This window comes from Siphateles boraxobius, unplaced genomic scaffold (genome assembly GCF_051911475.1).
Source record: "Siphateles boraxobius isolate OS27281-9 unplaced genomic scaffold, OSU_SipBor_1 16, whole genome shotgun sequence".
In the NCBI taxonomy this organism is placed as follows: Eukaryota; Metazoa; Chordata; class Actinopteri; order Cypriniformes; family Leuciscidae; genus Siphateles; species Siphateles boraxobius.
Genome location: NW_027508766.1, coordinates 10,538,151 through 10,558,086, shown reverse-complemented (window position 1 = coordinate 10,558,086; position 19,936 = coordinate 10,538,151). Strand labels below are relative to the sequence as shown.

At 43.1% G+C, this 19,936-nt stretch overlaps 1 protein-coding gene across 1 annotated transcript in view; it reads left to right on the top strand.

Moving 5' to 3' along the window:
- The window catches only part of npffr2a (neuropeptide FF receptor 2a), a 33,789-nt gene extending 14,323 nt beyond the window's left edge, over nucleotides 1-19,466 (top strand). The window contains exons 3-4 of the mRNA XM_077231559.1: nucleotides 5,544-5,643; nucleotides 15,590-19,466. Coding sequence (XP_077087674.1) covers nucleotides 5,544-5,643; nucleotides 15,590-16,430 — 941 coding nt within the window. The 3' untranslated portion in view covers nucleotides 16,431-19,466. The remainder of the gene's footprint in view (nucleotides 1-5,543; nucleotides 5,644-15,589) is intronic.
- The last annotated feature ends 470 nt before the right edge of the window (nucleotides 19,467-19,936 follow it).

The window sequence follows — 19,936 nt, the reverse complement described above, 5'->3', positions numbered from 1 at the left end:
GTTCGCTTTATAGCTTCCTGCCATGATGTCACCCGCCTTATATGCCATTGGACTGATTTTATAAGTGTTTCATGACACAATCACGCAGAGCATTCCCATAGCGTCATCTCGACGTAATGCGAGTTCCCTAGAAAGGGAACTATGTCAAAATGCCAGCCTCGTATTTCTTCTCGTGCATCTCGTACAGGATGTGCATCATTATAATGTATTCGTGCATTCGGTCTTAAAGTGACAGCAGTCTATGTATACCTGCTGTTGTCTATAATCAGTGGTTAAAGTGAGATTTGGTAGGTGGGGGAACCGTCAAATTTTGTGTAGGTGCAACAGGGAAAAATGACTCACTGTGGGACAACATATTGAGTATTGTGGCATAGCAATACTTTTTGGGACGAGTTTCACTGTGGCACCAAGTATCACAATACTTATTTACTTGATATTTGAATGGTTTTATTTTGGTCCATCAACACTGATATGATGACAATACTATGTTAAAATTGCTGAACACTGGGACAAAAATGGAGCCCTGGCACTGTAGCCACACCAGCCCGCATACCCCCCCCCCCCCCCCTGTTCTGTAGATATGCACTTTCATGAGATCGTGGCGGGCTTTATCGAGGAGCAGTGGGTCTATGACATAATGAGCAAGCCAACCTTTGATATGTTGTGTCAACGTTTGTCCACATTCCTCTCCTAGATGTCACCATCCGTCCCTTTTTAAACTGCAGAGATGTAGCCTAATGCCTCAGAAAATCCAATCTGCCTGTTTATATGACATGTCGCATTGGCACATCTGATTTATATCTGATTTATTTCCATATATGAAGGCCTGAAACCGATCTCGAAATGCATGCGTTTTTTGAGCAAGAAAATTGGAATTGGGTCACATTTTACTGACAGTGTAAACGAGGCCAGAGTGTTTGACATGGTAATATGAGTATTACAAATTTGATATATTTGGTCTCGGAATACATCTGCTACGCATCAGCTGCTGCTGTTGTTGGTTATTGCTTCTGCAGAGCAAGTGTGGGACTTGCGACTGCCAATACATGAATGACACACTGCTGTGAGCAATTAATACATGCTGCTGCTGTATAATATAGTGTACATGAATTGCCCACAGCAGATCTAATGCAGGTGCAGGTGGGGAAGATGGAGGGTTTCTGAAAGTGCGCTGCACTGCGAAGGCAAATGCTAACCAAGTATTTGAAGGTTTAACATGCAAGCTTATTGGCTACTGATACAGCATGAACCAATCAGCTGTGCCCTATAGAGAATGATGCAATAGCAAGCAGGTTGAGCCTGTATTATCTAGAGTTTCATGATAGAACTTTGTATTTCAGACCGACGCAAGAACACATCCTTTGTGAACAATTACTATAAGACGCAAATGAATTCTGTCACACACACACACACACACACACACACACACACACACACACACACACACACACACACACACACACACACACACACACACACACACACACACACCACCTCCACAGTGAGATATTGTTAAGCCTTTCCTTAAGCCAATTCACCTCCTCCAATCATACACAAAATACATCAAATCCCAACAGATGGTAAGTGTGATAGTAACTAACCCACATGCTATAGGCCCTATACCGGGGCAAATTTGAAGGCATCTTGCTGTTCTGGCCCATAGCAGTGTGTTGTTCAAAGTTCTGCAAATTTTTGACTGGAGTTTAAAGCCACAACTGGCCAAATGATTTAAAAAAAAATGTTTATTAATTTTTTTTTTAATCAGTCATAATTTCCACACAAATTTTAATTATGTAAGTCAAAAATGGATTTCTAATATCTGTATTTCTGTATTTTTTCTTAAGTGCCATTTTGTTTATATGCAAAATACCATCCACTGTACATGAAATGTAGTACACCAGCTGCCAGTGTTGTACCTGAACGCGTTCATTGAACGATAGTTCATGAACTCGTTCATATATTGGGCGAACCTGAACTGAACGTAGGCCTACTGTATTACTGCCTGATGAACGTTATTGTGAACGCGTTCTCTTACGAGAGGTTCTCTCGTATTGCGTAAGTTTAGCTTACGCTACGGGAAAGATTCATCTTCTCGAGATATTGAAGCCAAAAAATTATCCTTAATTTTGTATTCATTGTCAATGCAGTGCAGCAGCTAGCAGACCTAGAGCAGGCATCTCGCGTGCTCATTGGCTACCCTGCGGGCAACTGCTGCAGCCTACCAGTGAGCGCCCACGCCTTCATAGCGTCACAGCCCGCCAGAATGGGCGTGGCTTAGCATATAAACATAGGGGCTGTAGGCTGACTTCCCTGATTTTTCGTCTCTTCAGCGAGCTCTTCGCATCGCTGGATCTGAGACAAGCCACCGCCGCAGGCTTCACAAGAGAGCTACCCCGCCCTTGCGTCCCCGTCCGGGTCATGCAGAGCCCTCTTGAGCTCTCTGCATGACCCGGACGGGCTTCCGCGCCGCCGTCGAAATGTCTCGCCCTGTCAGTCCCCTTAGATAAGGCTACTGCAGCGGTGTATTTGGCAGCCAACGAGCCGGTAATGCAACCAGCTCTGCCTGCACACATCCGCCGTTCTCGCGGCGACCCAGAGAAATCTCAAGTAAGTATAATGTCAGGTTAAGAATATAAGTTACGTGCCAGCTCACGAGCGCTTACGCTTACTAACAGACACATCGCCTCTGAAAAGACGTGCGTGTCCCGCTGCGGTCGGACCACCGTCAAAGTTTATTTTCTGTCAGTCCCCTTCAAACAGGCTACTGCAGTGGTTCAATTAGCAGCCAACGAGCCGGTTTGTTTACCCTCTCGCCTGCACACAAACGCCGTTTTCACGGCGACCCAGAAAAATCTCAAAAAGAGTATAATGTCTGGTCCAGCTCATGCCGTCGGTGCTGTAAGTGTAGTGAAAGTGCCCACGCCCCAGTGTTCACCCCTACACATAAGCACTCCGAATCTCGCAGAGCACACTCTCATAAAGCGCAGAAGAGCCGCTCGAGTGTTGAATGTAAGAAATGTGTCCACAAGTCTGTGCCCACTATCTGCCTGATCTGTTACACGATCAAAAAAGCAGGTTATGAATGTAAGTCTCGTGCCCGCCAGAGTGCGTACACGCTTGCTAACACAAACCTCTCCCCTCAGCTCCGTGGCTGATTCCGGTGAGGGCAGATCTCCTCTCTCAGGCTCGCGGCACGATCTGGCATCCCCATCCATAGCGCTGGTCTCTGCACGCATGGTTGATCAACGGGTACTCGTTGCCCTGCCAGAAGGAGTGATGAACACGATCACGCAGTCTAGAAATCCTTCCACGAGAAGGCTCTACGCGTCTAAATGGTCGGTGTTCTCCGGATGGTGCACCGACAGAGGTCTGGACCCACGGACATGTGGGGTGGCGCATCTGCTCACCTTCCTACAAGAGCTGTTGGATAAGGGGAGGTCCCCATCCACACTCAAAGTATACGTGGCGGCCGTGGCAGCGTTCGCAGAATCGACGCACGGCCAGTCACTGGGAAGACATGAGTTGGTCATTCGCTTCCTTAGAGTCTTAAAGTCATCCTCAGATCTAGACATGGCTATGTTTCTAAAGTGATGGGCACTCCATTAAGAGCGCAAGTTATTTCGCTGTCAGCTCTGCCAGCATCTGACAGCGAAAGTGATGTGAATCTCCTCTGCCCTGTCAGGGCGCTGAGATTTTACATTACGCGCTCCGCCTCCTTCAGCCGTTCAGAACAGCTTTTTTGTTTCGTTTCGTGGGCGCACCAAGGGTCTCGCCTCCTCGAAACAGAGCCTCTCCAGATGGATAGTGGACGCTATAGCGGCTGCTTACGCGTCAAAAAGTCTGCAATGCCCTCTGGGCATCAGGTCTCATTCCACGAGAGGTGTGGCCTCGTCGTGGGCATGGTCCAGTGGGATTTCTATCCACGACATATGTAGCGGCGGGCTGGAGCTCCCCGTCTACCTTTGTCAGGTTTTATAACCTAGAAGTTCCTGCCTTTCAGGCCAAACTGTTGTCAGTGTGAAGGAGAGGTGTATTCTGCCCAGATCAACCTGCTCAGATCACTCTCACGTGACTCAGCTCTCCTGGTTGAGCTTCACTAGTAGGGTATGTGCCATGTGCCTATACAGACCGGCGCGCCGCTCTGTATTCCCTATGTGTGCTTATGTACAAGTGATGGCCCGCGTGGCTGGCCACCTTATTTTTCCACTTATGGGGTTCCCCTGAAAGTTCGGGGTTTCATGGTGGATGCTTGGCGCGCACGGCATTGACAAAGTGTTCCTGTAGCGTAAGCTAAACTTACGCAATACGAGATAACCTCTCGTAAGAGAACGATACTCGGTTGCTAACGTAACCTCGGTTCTCTCTAGAGAGGGAACGAGTATTGCGTAGCCGTGCTCGCGCCACGAGCGACTTCGCTTCAGTCGACGAAAAACCAGGGAAGTCAGCCTACAGCCCCTATGTTTATACGCTAAGCCACGCCAATTCTGGCGGGCTGTGACACTATGAAGGCGCGGGCGCCCTTCATTGGGCCTGACGTCACGCCGGGCTCACTGGTACCTGCAGCAGTTGCCCGCAGGGCAGCCAATGAGCACGCGAGATGCCTGCTCTAGGTCTGCTAGCTCCTGCACTGCGCTGACAATGAATACAAAATTAAGGATAATTTTTTGGCTTCAATATCTCGAGAAGATGGATCTTTCCCGTAGCGTAAGCTAAACTTACGCAATACTCGTTCCCTCTCTAGAGAGAACCGAGGTTACGTTAGTTACCGAGTATCGTTCATTCTGGTGTCTGTGAACGCACGCTCTCTCAGTTTAACTTTGTTCAATAGGGTGCCAGATTTCTATAAAGTCTTACAGGCGAAAACCCGGATAAAACACACGTTAAGGCCTTAATATGTAGCGAAAAAACACCCAATCTGGCAACACAAGCCACCAGTGTCGCACCGCGGCCGCCGCATCAAAACAAAAAAGCAGCATGTAGTCGACAAAGCAGCGAGGAGGCGACGTATCGTATTATCAGTTTTATGACAAGGTCGGTTAGGATGGGAAAAATCTTACATTTCTGGGCAAACCTTGCCCCCTGATAAAATAACCGCTGTCTGTGGTTGCATATGGGTTGTGGCAATAATTAAAAAATAATAATAATGATAGCTCGCAGCAACATGGGAAAAAATAACTATGAACTAGTTCGTTTTTTGGAACCGTGAACTTAGTTCATAGTTCATTGTGAAGTATGAACTATGAACTGAACTAGTTCATTTTAAAATGTGTGAACTGAACTTTGAACTAGTTCATGTAGAAAGTGAACTTTCCCAACACTGCCAGCTGCTTGCTGGCTTGCTGGCTGCAAGATGCGTGTCAAATGACACTCAACATGATGAACTGCATTATTGTAAATGCTATGAAAGTTCAGCAGTGCATACATTATGGGACACTATTTACAATCATTTTTAACAAACAATAATGTTATCCAATTAATGTGTATATGCCTGTATAATTTAGCCAGGATCATCTCTTAATATGTGATCTCATTGTTCTCCCCAGGTTGGCCCTTTGGAAGCATGGTCTGCAAATTGAGCGGTATGGTCCAGGGCATATCAGTCTCAGCATCCGTTTTCACCTTGGTTGCCATAGCGGTTGACAGGTAATGTCATGGTAATATTACCTTATCCCTCACCTAAGGCCTTAATGATGCACTGTCAAAAGATCATATGACATAGAATGACAGTTGCCATTTCAAAAATATTTAAATAGCATTTGAGCTTGAATATTTAAAGAGTGGTTTCTTAACCTTTGTGACTCGAAGGGCCTTCATTATCCAACACAATATATATAAAGACTATGATATTTCTGGCATTTATGCTGTAATCATGACAAAGCTGCTTGTTTTCAAACTTTTTTTTATTAACAAACTGTGAGTATTGATGTAGTAAATTAAATAAATATGATTCATTTTGTGATTTGTGAATCTTTTTATTTTTTTTATTTTTAATTAAGATTAGTGTAAACATCTTTGGATATATTAATATTAATGTCTTCATTTAAATGCTTAAAGTTATCCTGCTGCCTCCTGGTGTAACGTGTATTTTCTGTTTAGTTCCTGTTAAGCCTGTCTTAGGTCATAGTTTGTTTCCTTGGTAACTCATTAGTTAAAAATTCTGTTCAGCTGTGTCTGTTTAGTTTTCTCATTTAGGGCACTCTCATTTTATACGACAATGATATGCTTAAAACTTCAATCTGCTCTGCTGTATACCACAAACACAACATTTATTCATTATTTTTATTTCTAATCCAAAAGTTGTTACTAATTGCAATTCTCTTTGTACACTTTAGCCTACAGTTATACAGTCTTTCATAGTCTTATTCACGTTTAAACACACTAAATTTAAAATACGTATTATTCAAATCATTACTTTCTATATTGATTTATATATTAATTTGCTAAAATGACATGTTAAAATCACAAACGTTAAATTAAAACAATTGAAACTCTCATGCTTTTTCTTTAGCATTTACATTTTCATATAAAAAGTCCCGCGGGTCACTTTGTTTCTCCACTTCAACAACAAGTATCATCCATTGTGTAGCCTTCTTGTTCTGTGTAGTTCTCGGACCACCAGCATGTCATGTGATTATCAATTTCTCCAGAGATGCAAGGCCCTTGCCCACGCATAATATAGCGTAACAAACTGTGCAGTGTTCTCTTACGAGAGGTTCTCTCGTACTTTATAATATCTTACGCTAGGGGAAAAACTTTTTTCCACGAGATATTGAAGCCAAAAAATTATCCTTAATTTTGAATTAATGCAAAATGCGTTGCAGCAGCATGCAGACGGCTCGCGTGCCTATTGGCTGCCCTGCGGCAACTGCAGCAGCCTATCGAGAGAGGCCACGTCACGTCAGATTCAATGGGGGCGCTTCGCGTCCACTACGTCACGTAGCACGTCAGCCTTCTCCAGCCCGAGAAAGCTCGCCAGTTCCCCCGCCAGCTACGCCAGCTTCTCTCGAGTCGCTCACTGATGGACAACGGCCACCATCTGCCGCCGCTTACGCCATTGACATCGATGAAGCAGCTGTATCTGTGGAGGAGGCCAGCTGCTCTATCCTGGCATCGGACAGTGAGGATTGGGCGAGCTCTGTGGACCTCTGCCCGTGCATCGTCAGGAAAGCGGGCTGGCATCGAATCAGAACTGATGCGTCTGCTCTCAAAGGCCGTGGCGAGCCTCGGCCTCGAGTGGGAGGCGCCCGCGCAGCCCACGCACATCAGGCTGGATGGATGTTTCCTGCAAAAGGACCGCGCTCAACCGCCGTCCAGGCCTGCGTCTTTTCTTTCTGAGCTTCATGAAGAAGTCGCAAAGTCCTGAAGCGCCCCCTTCTCCGCCAGAGTGCGCACCTCTGTCTCTTCAGCATTCTCCGTGGTGGACGGTGCTAAAGACAGAGGGTACCCTCTGTCCCATTCTAGATCTGAGACAGCTGAACAAAGTGCTTGTGAAACGCCAGTTCAGAATGCTCACAACCAGAAAAATCCTCGCGCAGATTTGCCAAGGGGACTGATTTCTGTCAATAGATCTAAAGGACGCGTATTTCCAAATACAAATAGCGTCACGTCACAGGCGATTCCTGAGATTCGCCTTCGAGGGCCAGGCATATCAATACACAGTCCTGCCGTTCGGCCTGTCCCTGGCATCCCGTACATTTACGATGTGCATGGACGTGGCTCTCGCGCCCTTGAAACTTCAGGGCATGAGAGTATTGAACTACTTGGACGGCTGGCTGATTCTAGATCGATCTAGCTTGAGTCTAGAGCTCATTGAACACAGGACCATATTACTTTAACACCTCGAGAATCTAGGTCCCACAGTCAATTGGGTGAAAAGTTTGCTGTCTCCCAGTCAGAGAATTTCTTTTCTGGGCACAGAACTGGACTCGCTGTCTATGACAGCGCGCCTGTCTCCGGAGCGCAGACTGAACATTCAGCGCGTCATGAAATCCTTCTGCTGCGGCACTATAGTCCCGCTCAAAAGGTTTCAGAAAATGCTGGGTCTCATGGCCTCAGCATCTTCAGTACTCCAGCTGGGTCTGCTTCGCATGCGCCCACTGCAGTTGCGGCTAAGAGCGCGAGTACCGCCTCAGGCGTGGGCCTCCGATCTGCTTCCCCTCAAGGTCGATCAGAAATGCGTGTCAGCTCTGAAACCTGGTATCAGTCAGGTGTAAACCTGGAAACTCCCTCGAGTGTGAAGGGGGTGTCCACGGATGCCTCCACCTGGGGATGGGGAGCGCTGCTCGAGGGCAGACCATTCTTTGGCCAGTGGTCAGAACGAGAGAAGCTCCAACACATAAACTGCCTGGAAGTCTGGAAATGATGGCAGTGGACAACATGCTGAGGCGTTTTTGTCCCCAGATAAAGGGTCACCACGTCTTGGTCCGTTTGGACAACATGTCAGTGGTGGCCTATATAAATCGTCAGGGTGGCATCAGGTCCCGAAACCTTTACAGGCTGAAGGAACGCCTTGGAACAAATCAGGGAAAACGGATGCTCAGTGCTGCGTGTGGCTCCGCTCTGGAAAAACCAGGCTTGGTTTCCAGGTCTGATGCAGCTTACCAGCACTGCCCCATGGCCAATACCGATGAGGAAAGACCTCCTCTCTCAGGCCAAGGGCTCGGTTTGGCATCCTCGCCCCGAGCTGTGGTCCCTACATGCATGGGCCATCAATCCGCTAACCTCCCGGAGGCATGATAAACACGATCATGCAGGCTAGAGCCCTGTCCACTAGACGACTCTACTCCTCAAAATCGTCTGCGTTTTCTGGTTGGTGCAAAGCTCGAGGCTTTTCATCCCCAGACTCTGGTGTTACGGAAGTTCTCTCCTTCCTTCAAGAGCTACTGGATAAGGGCAGAACCCAATCCACCCTCAAGGTTTATGTGGCGGCCATAGCAGCAAGGGTTACTAAACCAGCCACTGGCCAGTCATTGGGGAAGGACGATCTGGTTATCTACTTCCTTAAAGGAGCTAAGAGGCTGAATCCTCCCAGACCCCCTTCAGTCCCCATGTGGGACTTTTCTACGGTTTTGGAAGCCATGAAAGGTGCCCCGTTCGAGCCAATCCATTTGTCAGACATGAAACATTTGTCGTTCAAGACAGTATGTGTGCCACTCGTCTGTTTTCAGACAGACTGAGCAGCTCTTCGTTTCGTTCAGCGGACGTGCTAAGGGACTAGCCGCATCGAAACAAAGCCTATCCACGTGGATAGTTGATACCATAGCGCTGACCTACACTTCTAAGGACTTGCAGTGTCCTTTGGGTGTCAGAGCACACTCCACAAGAGGCACTGCGGCACTATAGTCCCGCTCTAAAGGTTTCAGAAAATGCTGGGTCTCATGGCCTCAGCATCTTCAGTACTCCAGCTGGGTCTGCTTCGCATGCGCCCACTGCAGTTGCGGCTAAGAGCGCTAGTACCGCCTCAGGCGTGGGCCTCCGGTCTGCTTCCCCTCAAGGTCGATCAGAAATGCGTGTCAGCTCTGAAACCTTGGAGAGCAATCGACTGGTATCAGTCAGGTGTAAACCTGGAAACTCCCTCGAGTGTGAAGGTGGTGTCCACGGATGCCTCCACCTGGGGAGGGGGAGCACTGCTCGAGGGCAGACCATTCTATGGCCAGTGGTCAGAACGAGAGAAGCTCCAACAGATAAACTGCCTGGAAGTCTGGAAATGATGGCAGTGGACAACACGCTGAGGCGTTTTTGTCCCCAGATAAAGGGTCACCACGTCTTGGTCCATTCGGACAACATGTCAGTGGTGGCCTATATAAATCGTCAGGGTGGCATCAGGTCCCGAAACCTTTACAGGCTGACGGAACGCCTTGGAACAAATCAGGGAAAACGGATGCTCAGTGCTGCGTGTGGCTCCGCTCTGGAAAAACCAGGCTTGGTTTCCAGGTCTGATGCAGCTGACCAGCACTGCCCCATGGCCAATACCGATGAGGAAAGACCTCCTCTCTCAGGCCAAGGGCTCGGTTTGGCATCCTCGCCCCGAGCTGTGGTCCCTACATGCATGGGCCATCAATCCGCTAACCTCCCGGAGGCATGATAAACACGATCATGCAGGCTAGAGCCCTGTCCACTAGACGACTCTACTCCTCAAAATGGTCTGTGTTTTCTGGTTGGTGCAAAGCTCGAGGCTTTTCACCCCCAGACTGTGGTGTTACGGAAGTTCTCTCCTTCCTTCAAGAGCTACTGGATAAGGGCAGAACCCAATCCACCCTCAAGGTTTATGTGGCGGCCATAGCAGCAAGGGTTACTAAACCAGCCACTGGCCAGTCATTGGGGAAGGACGATCTGGTTATCTACTTCCTTAAAGGAGCTAAGAGGCTGAACCCTCCCAGACCCCCTAAGTCCCCATGTGGGACTTTTCTACGGTTTTGGAAGCCATGAAAGGTGCCCCGTTCGAGCCAATCCATTTGTCAGACATGAAACATTTGTCGTTCAAGACAGTATGTGTGCCACTCGTCTGTTTTCAGACAGACTGAGCAGCTCTTCGTTTCGTTCAGCGGACGTGCTAAGGGACTAGCCGCATCGAAACAAAGCCTATCCACGTGGATAGTTGATACCATAGCGCTGACCTACACTTCTAAGGACTTGCAGTGTCCTTTGGGTGTCAGAGCGCACTCCACAAGAAGCATGGCCTCGTCGTGGGCGTGGTCTAGCAGGATTACCTTGCATGATATATATATGATGGCTGGCTGGGCCTCACCGTCTACAATTATATGGTTTTATAGCCTAGAGGTCCCCGTCTTACAGGCTAAACTACTGTCGATCTAAAAAATCAGTACTGTCTGCCCCGTTGCTTTGGCTCAGAATACTGAAACCGCTTGAGCATCGCTCGCTGATCGATAAAATTACCCCATGGGCATTAAATAAGACCCATACTGTTACCGAGTTCAGGCCAGATATTGTTCACCCTGACTGTATGGAACACTGTTGATGTAGTTAGCTCCCTGAGGATGCTACTTGTAGGGAATGACGCTTCTATCCTCTCTTCTCAGACTCTCTGTGAGTCCCTGGTGATTATGCACTATATGAGCCCCGGGCACCTGCCCTTGGGACTTTGGTGTTGGATCCCAGCACGCACAACGTTTTACATTGTATTCCCCTGGCTTAAGATATTACGCAGTACGAGAGAACCTCTCGTAAGAGAACGTACTCGGTTACTAACGTAACCTCGGTTCTCTCTAGGAGAGGGAACGAGTACTGCGTGTCTTTGCCGTGCCTGCAACACGCTGGTTCACTTCGGCGATGAAAACCAGATTATATCAGCCATCGAGCTTTATTTATAGGCCCGTTTCGGCGGGACGTGACGTAGTGGGCGCGAAGCGCCCCCATTGGATCTGACGTCACATGGGGCCTCTCTCATTAGGCTGCTGCAGTTGCCGCAGGGCAGCCAATAGGCACTTACCAATAGTCTTCCCTATGTCTGCATGCTGCTGCAACGCGTTTTTCAATAATTCAAAATTAATGATAATTTTTTGGCTTCAATATCTCGTGGAAAAGAGTTTTTCCCCTAGCGAAAGATATTACGCAGTACTCGTTCCCTCTTCTAGAGAGAACCGAGGTTACGTTAGTAACAGAGTACGTTTTTCACAATAATTTTTTTTTTCAAAAAAAGTTATTTTTGCTACTCATGGTAAGTGTTTTGCTTTTCCTTGCTTTACCCTGGGCTTAAAATAAAAAGATGTCTGTTTAAAATAGTAGTATCATTTAATTAAATGCATTTATGGTGAGATTACTACATTTTGATCTCAATCTGTGTTCATTTTCACCACAAACCATGCTCTGTCACTTTAATTCTAGCGTGTGTAGCTTAGGAAACGATTGCTGCACTGCTGTAGCCTATACACACTGCTCTTGGAACGCATTGCCAAGCCGCATCCGCGTGCAGTGGGAAAGCTCTAATCTGCCAACGTGGGTACAGAAAAAATACGCACTGCAATGTATGTGTGAAACAGGCCACTGGAAGGTCCAGATTGTTGTTCTTGGATTGGTTCTGTTCCTTTAGATTGGACAGCTGGGCTTCCATACCCACCTGATGTCATTGTTATATCATCACGACATGGGGCCTTTGGGGGAAGCAGTGAAATGAAAACAATCACTGCTGGAGTGTGTGTGTGTGTGTGTGTGTGTGTGTGTGTGTGTGTGTGTGTGTGTGTGTGTGTGTGTGTGTGTGTGTGTGTGTGTGTGTGTGTGTGTGTGTGTGTGTGTGTGTGTGTGTGTGTGTGTGTGTGTGTGTGTGTGTGTGTGTGCTGTAGTGCATCTGTTCCAGCTTAATACTACCAGACGGTGAATCAGTGTTAAATTAACCCTCATCTCCTCTTACATTTTTACACGTCGAATCACATTTAATTATGTGTTAAGTAGTCATCTGAGGTCATGTTTTATACTTTCGTTGTATGTTTCCTGTCTGTATGATTCCTTCACTGCAGCATATATAGTGAGTAGCCTGTCTGTAGTTTGTAATTGATTGTTTTGGCTATCAATATAGTGTGGATATCTATATACAATAAGGCATTATAACAAATACTTCATAGTACACCACAAAGCTGAACAATTTTACATTCATCCATTACTAAGTAGTGCATAAAATCAATTATACAGTCATTAAGGCAAACATTTTAGTCTGACCTCAGATTTCAAGTTAGTTTTTTACTCTGACCATTCATATGAAATGTGAAGGATGTATGGATAAGTCATAGACCCCCTCAGAATAAATTGATGGCATGACCAAGTGCCTGTAATATGCTGTAATAATAATACTGTAAATATGAAACTGCTCAGAATGGATTTTATTTAAGGTTAAAAATTCAAAACTTTCAAACCATTAAAAACCAATCTGCATAAATTTGGTTTGTTATACATCTTTAGATTTTTTTAATCAACCAGTACAAAATAAAGATTTCAGTCCTTTTGCAATAGGGGTAACACTGTATTAAAGCGTATACATGTGCGCTATTAATCAGAGTGCATTATGGGTATAAATGAGTGTGCATTAGGGAATGACATTGTCGAGTATAGAGTATGACAAAACTAACAGGATGGTTTCGGACACAGCTTGCAGAAATACATTGTGTATGGCATGGACAATATACATAAATGTTCCAGGTGTGCAGAGAAGGATGTATTATATGCTGTACATAATATAGTCATGGTAAGTATTCCCACGGTTCACTAGAGGAGCTGAAGAGCCTGGAAGGCAGGCATTCTGGCACTTAATACTGTGTACTTACTTTTTGTAGTGTAGTTTGATTTATATCCTGCCCAGCATTTATTGGATAGTTTGTGAAATCACAAGGGTACACTTTTTATATTTGTTGTCTATTCTGCAACAATAACAGTTTACAATGACTGTCACTAGTTGTCTCTCTTCCACATTAGAGATATTGTTAATATATCTTATTGATTAATCTTATATAGTTTCTTATTTGGTTTTGTTTAGTTTCTTTCAAGGAAGTGTCTTTTTAAAGTCTTTTTTCAAAAAGTAGTTTTCACTGAAGAGCGTCTCTAAAACATCAAATTAGTATGTATCTGTTATGTGGGTGGCGGATGAACCCAGGCACAGACAGGATGCGGTGACACAAACTAGACATAACTCTCACAAGATACTAACAGGTAAGTTAACACACAGATAGGACTCACAGTATCAAACAACGTCAAACAATGAACCGACATAGGACAGCAAACACAAGGGGATTATATAGGAAACACTAATGACGAGGACATGTGAAACTGACTAGACAATAATGACAAGACGAGGGTAACAAGGGGGCGGAGTTACATAACAAGACAACACAAGCACATGGCCCAAATAACAGACCATGGGCTTATACACAAAACATGATTCTGTCATGATCCTGCCTCACGACCAGGGAAAATCAAGAACACTAAGGCAGAATCATGACAGTATCCTCCTTTTTAAACTGTTCTCTTAGAGAGTTTGTTGTTTTTTGTTTACAAATCAGTTGTACTGTTAAGAGTGCTGATAAATTCAGTGCACTTTTCATTTGTGTTTAACCGAAAAGGCCAATTACATGTGGTGTGTATTTTTTTTACACTATTAGGCTGAATACTTCTGTTGCGGGTCAGCAGATGTGATTTTGTGGGACAATGTGCGACCTGTGGGAGAGCAATAAGTTATTAATATTAGACTTTGTAAATATTGATTTATGTTAGATGGAAATCCTATTTGCAGTGATATTGGATGATAATGATTTAAATTGCTAATAAGCTTTATAAAATGTTAATTGTGACTCAATTTTCATTCAATTTTCAGATATTCAACCTATTCAGTCAATTAAATGCAATGAAATGGAAGCTTTAGCGTTAAGTTCTGCCAGGAAGACTCAATTGCTACGTCACTTATTACCTTCTCATCTATATAATCGTGTCTAATACTTGCGGTATAAAAGACCGGTACTTAAACATGTTTGAGTGCGCAGATGCTGACGCTTTCATTTACTGTACCCTCCATCCTCTTCACCACCTGCAAGATGGTTCCTTGCCCTCCATCCTGCCTTCGTCTTCAGGCAGGAAATGCAGGGTCCGGACCCTCGGATTGCGAGCTATGGACGGGGCCTACGCCAAAGAACTTTATTGCTTGCTGGGCTATCAATGAATGTATTTATTGTTACAGTATTTATTCTCCCGAGTTTTTCTGGTAGAACTAAATATAAATTGCTTTGTATTTAATTGGATTCAGAGCATCTTGAACTAAGAGAGCCTTCTGGCCCATTGTGTGTCTGTACAAGTCCTGGAAAGTGTAACTGAGGCTAATCTTCACCAGTTCACTTTTCCACACTGCCTCTTTGCTCCATCAACGTAGTTGTCATCAGTGAAAAAAACCTCTCTGAATGCATTAGTTTTTTTTTTTTTTTTTTTTTTTTTGCTGTAGTATTACAGGTGTAGTATTTTTAAACAGACAAATACTGAAATTCAGACAATACATTTCAGGAATGTCCCACAAAAACCGAGGCGCCTGGTCACCCAATATTGTACCCAACATTTCACCCAATTTTTATTTCACAATTCCCACTTTATTTCTCAGAATTTCAAGTTTGTATCTTGAAATTTTTACATTTTAGTTTGTTTCTGAGTTCATATATCTCATATATACACAAAAGGATGTCTATATATCGTGAAATGCATTCTGAATAAATAGTTCCGTTTTTTTCATACACAAAAAAATCAGAAATTCAAATTTCAGAGCAAAAATACAGAATACGAGATAATACATTGCAATTTCAATTTAGATTTGTAATTCCATGGTGGAAATGGGCTTCAATCACTTAATAGTGGGACAGATACAACAATGAATGGGTTATTTTAGTTAATCATACTAACGTACGACGTGATAAACATACAACCCTCGCCATACTAGGGCGAAACATCTTTTGAAAAACTGTCATCCTGTTTATCTCCAAATAAACTGGAAAGAAGAAACTCTAAAATAGCCTCAGTCATTAGTGTGACTGCATGATAAAAACACAACTGTTTCTTCATAGAGCTGTTAAATGTATTACCTGTTGCCTGTTGCTTTCTTTTGCAGATTCAGATGTATTGTATATCCCTTCAAGCAGAAACTGACAATATCAACAGCCAGCCTCATTATTGTGATGATCTGGGTCCTGGCAGTTTCCATCATGTGCCCCTCTGGCGTCATGCTTCAAGTGACTAAAGAACAAACCATCCGAGTGTTCCTGGGAGATGGCAACCAAACGAGTCCTTTCTACTGGTGCAGGGAAAACTGGCCCAACCAGGAGATGAGGAAAATCTACACAACCGTCCTGTTTGCCAACATTTACCTAGCTCCTCTGTCCCTCATAGTGATCATGTACGCAAGGATTGGGATCACTCTGTTTAAAACGGCTATGCCAGCAGGGGCCAAACCTGGCCACGATAACCGTCACTCTGTGTCGAAGAAAAAACAAAGAGTGATCAAAATGCTCCTCATCGTGGCCTTGCTCTTCATTTTGTCCTGGTTGCCTCTGTGGACTCTGATGATGCTAACAGACTATGTGAAACTTACTGAACATCAGTACAGGCTTATTAACATCTACATCTACCCCTTTGCCCACTGGCTAGCCTTTTTCAACAGCAGTGTCAACCCGATAATTTACGGGTTCTTCAACGAGAACTTCCGCCGTGGATTTCAGGCCATCTTCAAGTTCGGCCTGTGTCCTGTCGGTGGTCAACATCGGACCTATTCTCACCGGATGCAGGGCAATTCTGTGCAGCCGGTAAACCTGCAACCCTCCACAGAGCCCATCTCTCTTAATAGCCTGGAGAATAATAGCTTGAGGAGGATGAACCACGTCAACGAGCAAGACTTAGTGATGGAAGATTTAGAGAAAGTGTCTGAAGGTAGCATGGAAGGAGCTTCTCTTTAAGGGCTTCATAGAGGTGAATAATAACGGGCCGGCAGTTTTTACAATGATGTAGGCCACATAACAGGCTCATTACATCTTAAAATAAAGACTTATTATTTCGTTAAAAAAATGTAAAATTACAAAATATAATTGTGAATAAAATGGATTTTACTCACATTTGTTTTGAACAGTAATTTGCTGTTAACATGAATGTACTTTCTGGCACATCTGGGAGTTTATCAACTGTAGTCTTGTAAACTGCAATTTGTAAAATTTTGCTAAAAAAACTAAGATTATTGTAAAATGATGTATAAACAGAATCATTTTGTGTATTCACTACTGTATATTAATGAAAACATCTGGGATTTTACAGTACATAATTTTATTTTTTATTTTATTTTATATGCAATCTGAAAGTATCAGAACTCCCATAATCCAGAATCATTAATTGTTTCTGGATATCAATCTGGGATTTTAGGCACAGCACAGGCACATCGTAATACTAAAATTAAACATACCTCATATGTGACAAATCCCTCTAAATGCTGAAATAAATTTGGGTGGGAGTTCTTTTTTTAAATACCATATTTTTTAAACTCGTGCCAAAACCAGATAAAATGAGCCTTTTAAAATGCGTTTTGTCTGATTGTTCACTGTACAGAACATTTAGTAAATAACTCACACTGGTTGCCCTGTTCATCAGTGTTGACTTTTGTTAAATTGTTTGACATAGACAGAAGTAGGTTTTGTATGGGCAAAAATAATATTTGACGCTCATGAGTCTGGATGTATGTAGCACTGTGATTCACTGGCCTAAAGCTAATTTATTCTTCAAGGATGTTTTTTCCTGTCTGTGCCAAAACCAATCATCATTTAATTATTCATTACCATTGTCTACCCTCTCTGTTTGCATGTGGAATAAACCACTTACTTTCCATTCAGGTTTTTTCTAGTATAGTTTAACTACCCCTTTCTTCGGCCTGCATTATCTTGTAACCGCTTCACAAATTAATCTGTAGTGAAACTGCCAGATTGGAATCTCTTTAGAGATGAACCTCACCTCTCTGTTAAGGATATGCGGAGCAAAAGCCAGGACAAGCACGCAAAACATTTCCATTTCCTAGACTATAGTATTTTTCATTCAAATACTGTGACAGGGGTTTGTTGGATTAATTATTTTAACCATTAAAGGCGTTCAAAAATACCAACATACAGAGGATTTGTCTTCAAGAAATTCTAGGGTCTGTTGTCGACAGTAGATTAAATCTATCGGCAGTCAGAGCTGTGTATTTTTGATTATCATAGCAGATGGCAGATGAGTATGTTAATTCTTCCCTCTTCTTGACAGCAGACACTACATAAACCAATGCGATCTCAACATGATTAATGCAGCATCACCACTGAAAATTGAAAATTAACCGAAGGAATGTGTGATAGAAACAGACAGAATATAAAGAAAAAAACATCTGTGATTACAAGGTGACTCTGACTTTATGGACTCAGTATGTCACACATTATTTCAAGATTTGCCAATTACATATTTCTTGAAGAAAAATGTCTCGAAGAAACAGTCATTTTTATCTCAGTGTTTACTGAACTGTTTCTGTACTTACTGTGAAATTGTTAATTTGTGTATTTCTAATGATGCATTTGCAAAAGCAATGCTGTAAACTGTCAATATTTAAGGCTCCATGAATCTTGTTATATTAGTGTTGGCTACATGATAATAGTGATTACAATTGTTTCAAAAGTAATTGTGACCAACTAATTTTGATTTTATAAAGGCACTTTTCAACAAGGAGTAAAGCAATCTGTGTTTAGGGTGAACTTTTGGATATGGACTAAAACGGTCTGTCCTTCAGAGTGCTTTTTATATTGTGGAGATGCCATCATTTTATGTAGATTAATAAAGCAGTGTAACTCAATTGCTCTTTTTTTTATTTATTTTTATTTTTACACTGCAAAAAAATAATAATAATTCTGACCACACATTTGTTCTTGTTTTAAGAATAAACTCACTTAATTTAGATACTTTTTTCATAATGAATATCTTATGTCATTTTGCTTCTCAAGTAAATGGATCTTGATTTAAGAATGCTTAGATATTTGGAAAATAAGACAAAATGACAAAAAAAAGAAAATGATTTGTGTACATCAGTTGTTGTCTTGACTCTTGACACTAGAATGATCACTGATTCTGTCACCGTTTCCTTTTCCTGAATGGCTGAATGGGTGCAAACCATTCTTTATATGTGCACGATACTTGCCATAAGCCTCCAGACTTTTGTGTTGAAGTATACAGCACATCAATGTAAAGCAAGACGTGTCTGATCAAACTGCCATGTGATTCATCACTGATCTATTCAAACTGAACTTTCTGCTGTAACCAATGAGGGAGCTGAGATCTGCTTCTGGTAACGTAATCAGGCGTTGCATGGCCCAGGGCCAGTGCCTCTGACGTTGCTGGAAACAACAATTCTGGCCATGATTCAGCCTGCTGTATTTTCAGTTCTCAATGAATGCATAGCACTGGTGCGAATCTACTGACGTGTGTGAGTATGTTCCAAGTAGCAAGACAAAAACTGTCACAAAGAGTCAAATCAGAGAGTATAGAGGAGACTGGAGTTAATGACAAATTCATTCAAGTCACTGCTGGGGAACTTGAGAAAGGACTCATCATATTTACGATTTTAATGTAATCTGTTAGTGATGTAGACGTGATGTGGTCACAACTCTGAGTGCCATTGAGGCAAGTCATTTGTCATGATCCGGTCACTGACCTTAACTGCATGTGTAAACATTCATCATGTGCAAAACGAAAAAAAAAAATATTTGTTGGCCGAATTGATGGCACTATTGAAAAGGACATAAATCATACGGACCTTTTATTGTGGCAATATTTTAAAATTGAGGAAAATGAATAAAAGAAAATGACTGTACTTATATGTTTGTTTCCAGTGATCGTTGTCATTTGTCAGAATGGAGTCCAAGGCTTGTGAGTTTCAGAATTATGTAATACAAATGTGCTCAGGGTAATAAATCAATGTGAAAGGGCTTGAATACAAGTCTCTTCTTCATTTGCCTCTGTGTGCTGAGCGTCACTGATGTAATGCTCATTTTTGTCTGGATCCGATTTCCTATGTTGATACATTAAAAATGCCATTCATACATACTGTACAATATCTTGAATACACATCTTCTGTTATAAGCATGTTTTTAAATTCTGAATTTTGGGGGCATAAATTAGAACATGTTAAGGTGATACAACTGTTCTAAAATCATAATGTTGAAAAAAAAAAAAACTTAAAAGGACGAAATTGTTTGGCACTATCTTTCATTTCACTGAAAAAACAGTGAACACGTTTCTTTAAAAAAAAAAAGATTTGAAAAACTTTTCTGTCAAAGTCATTTGGTGTGACCAACATGCATTAAACAGCATTAAAAAGGCAATGGTAGCAAGGATCAAATCAATTAAATAATTTGACCTTTTTATGACGAGATAAGGTTAGTTGTCATGTCATGTGATC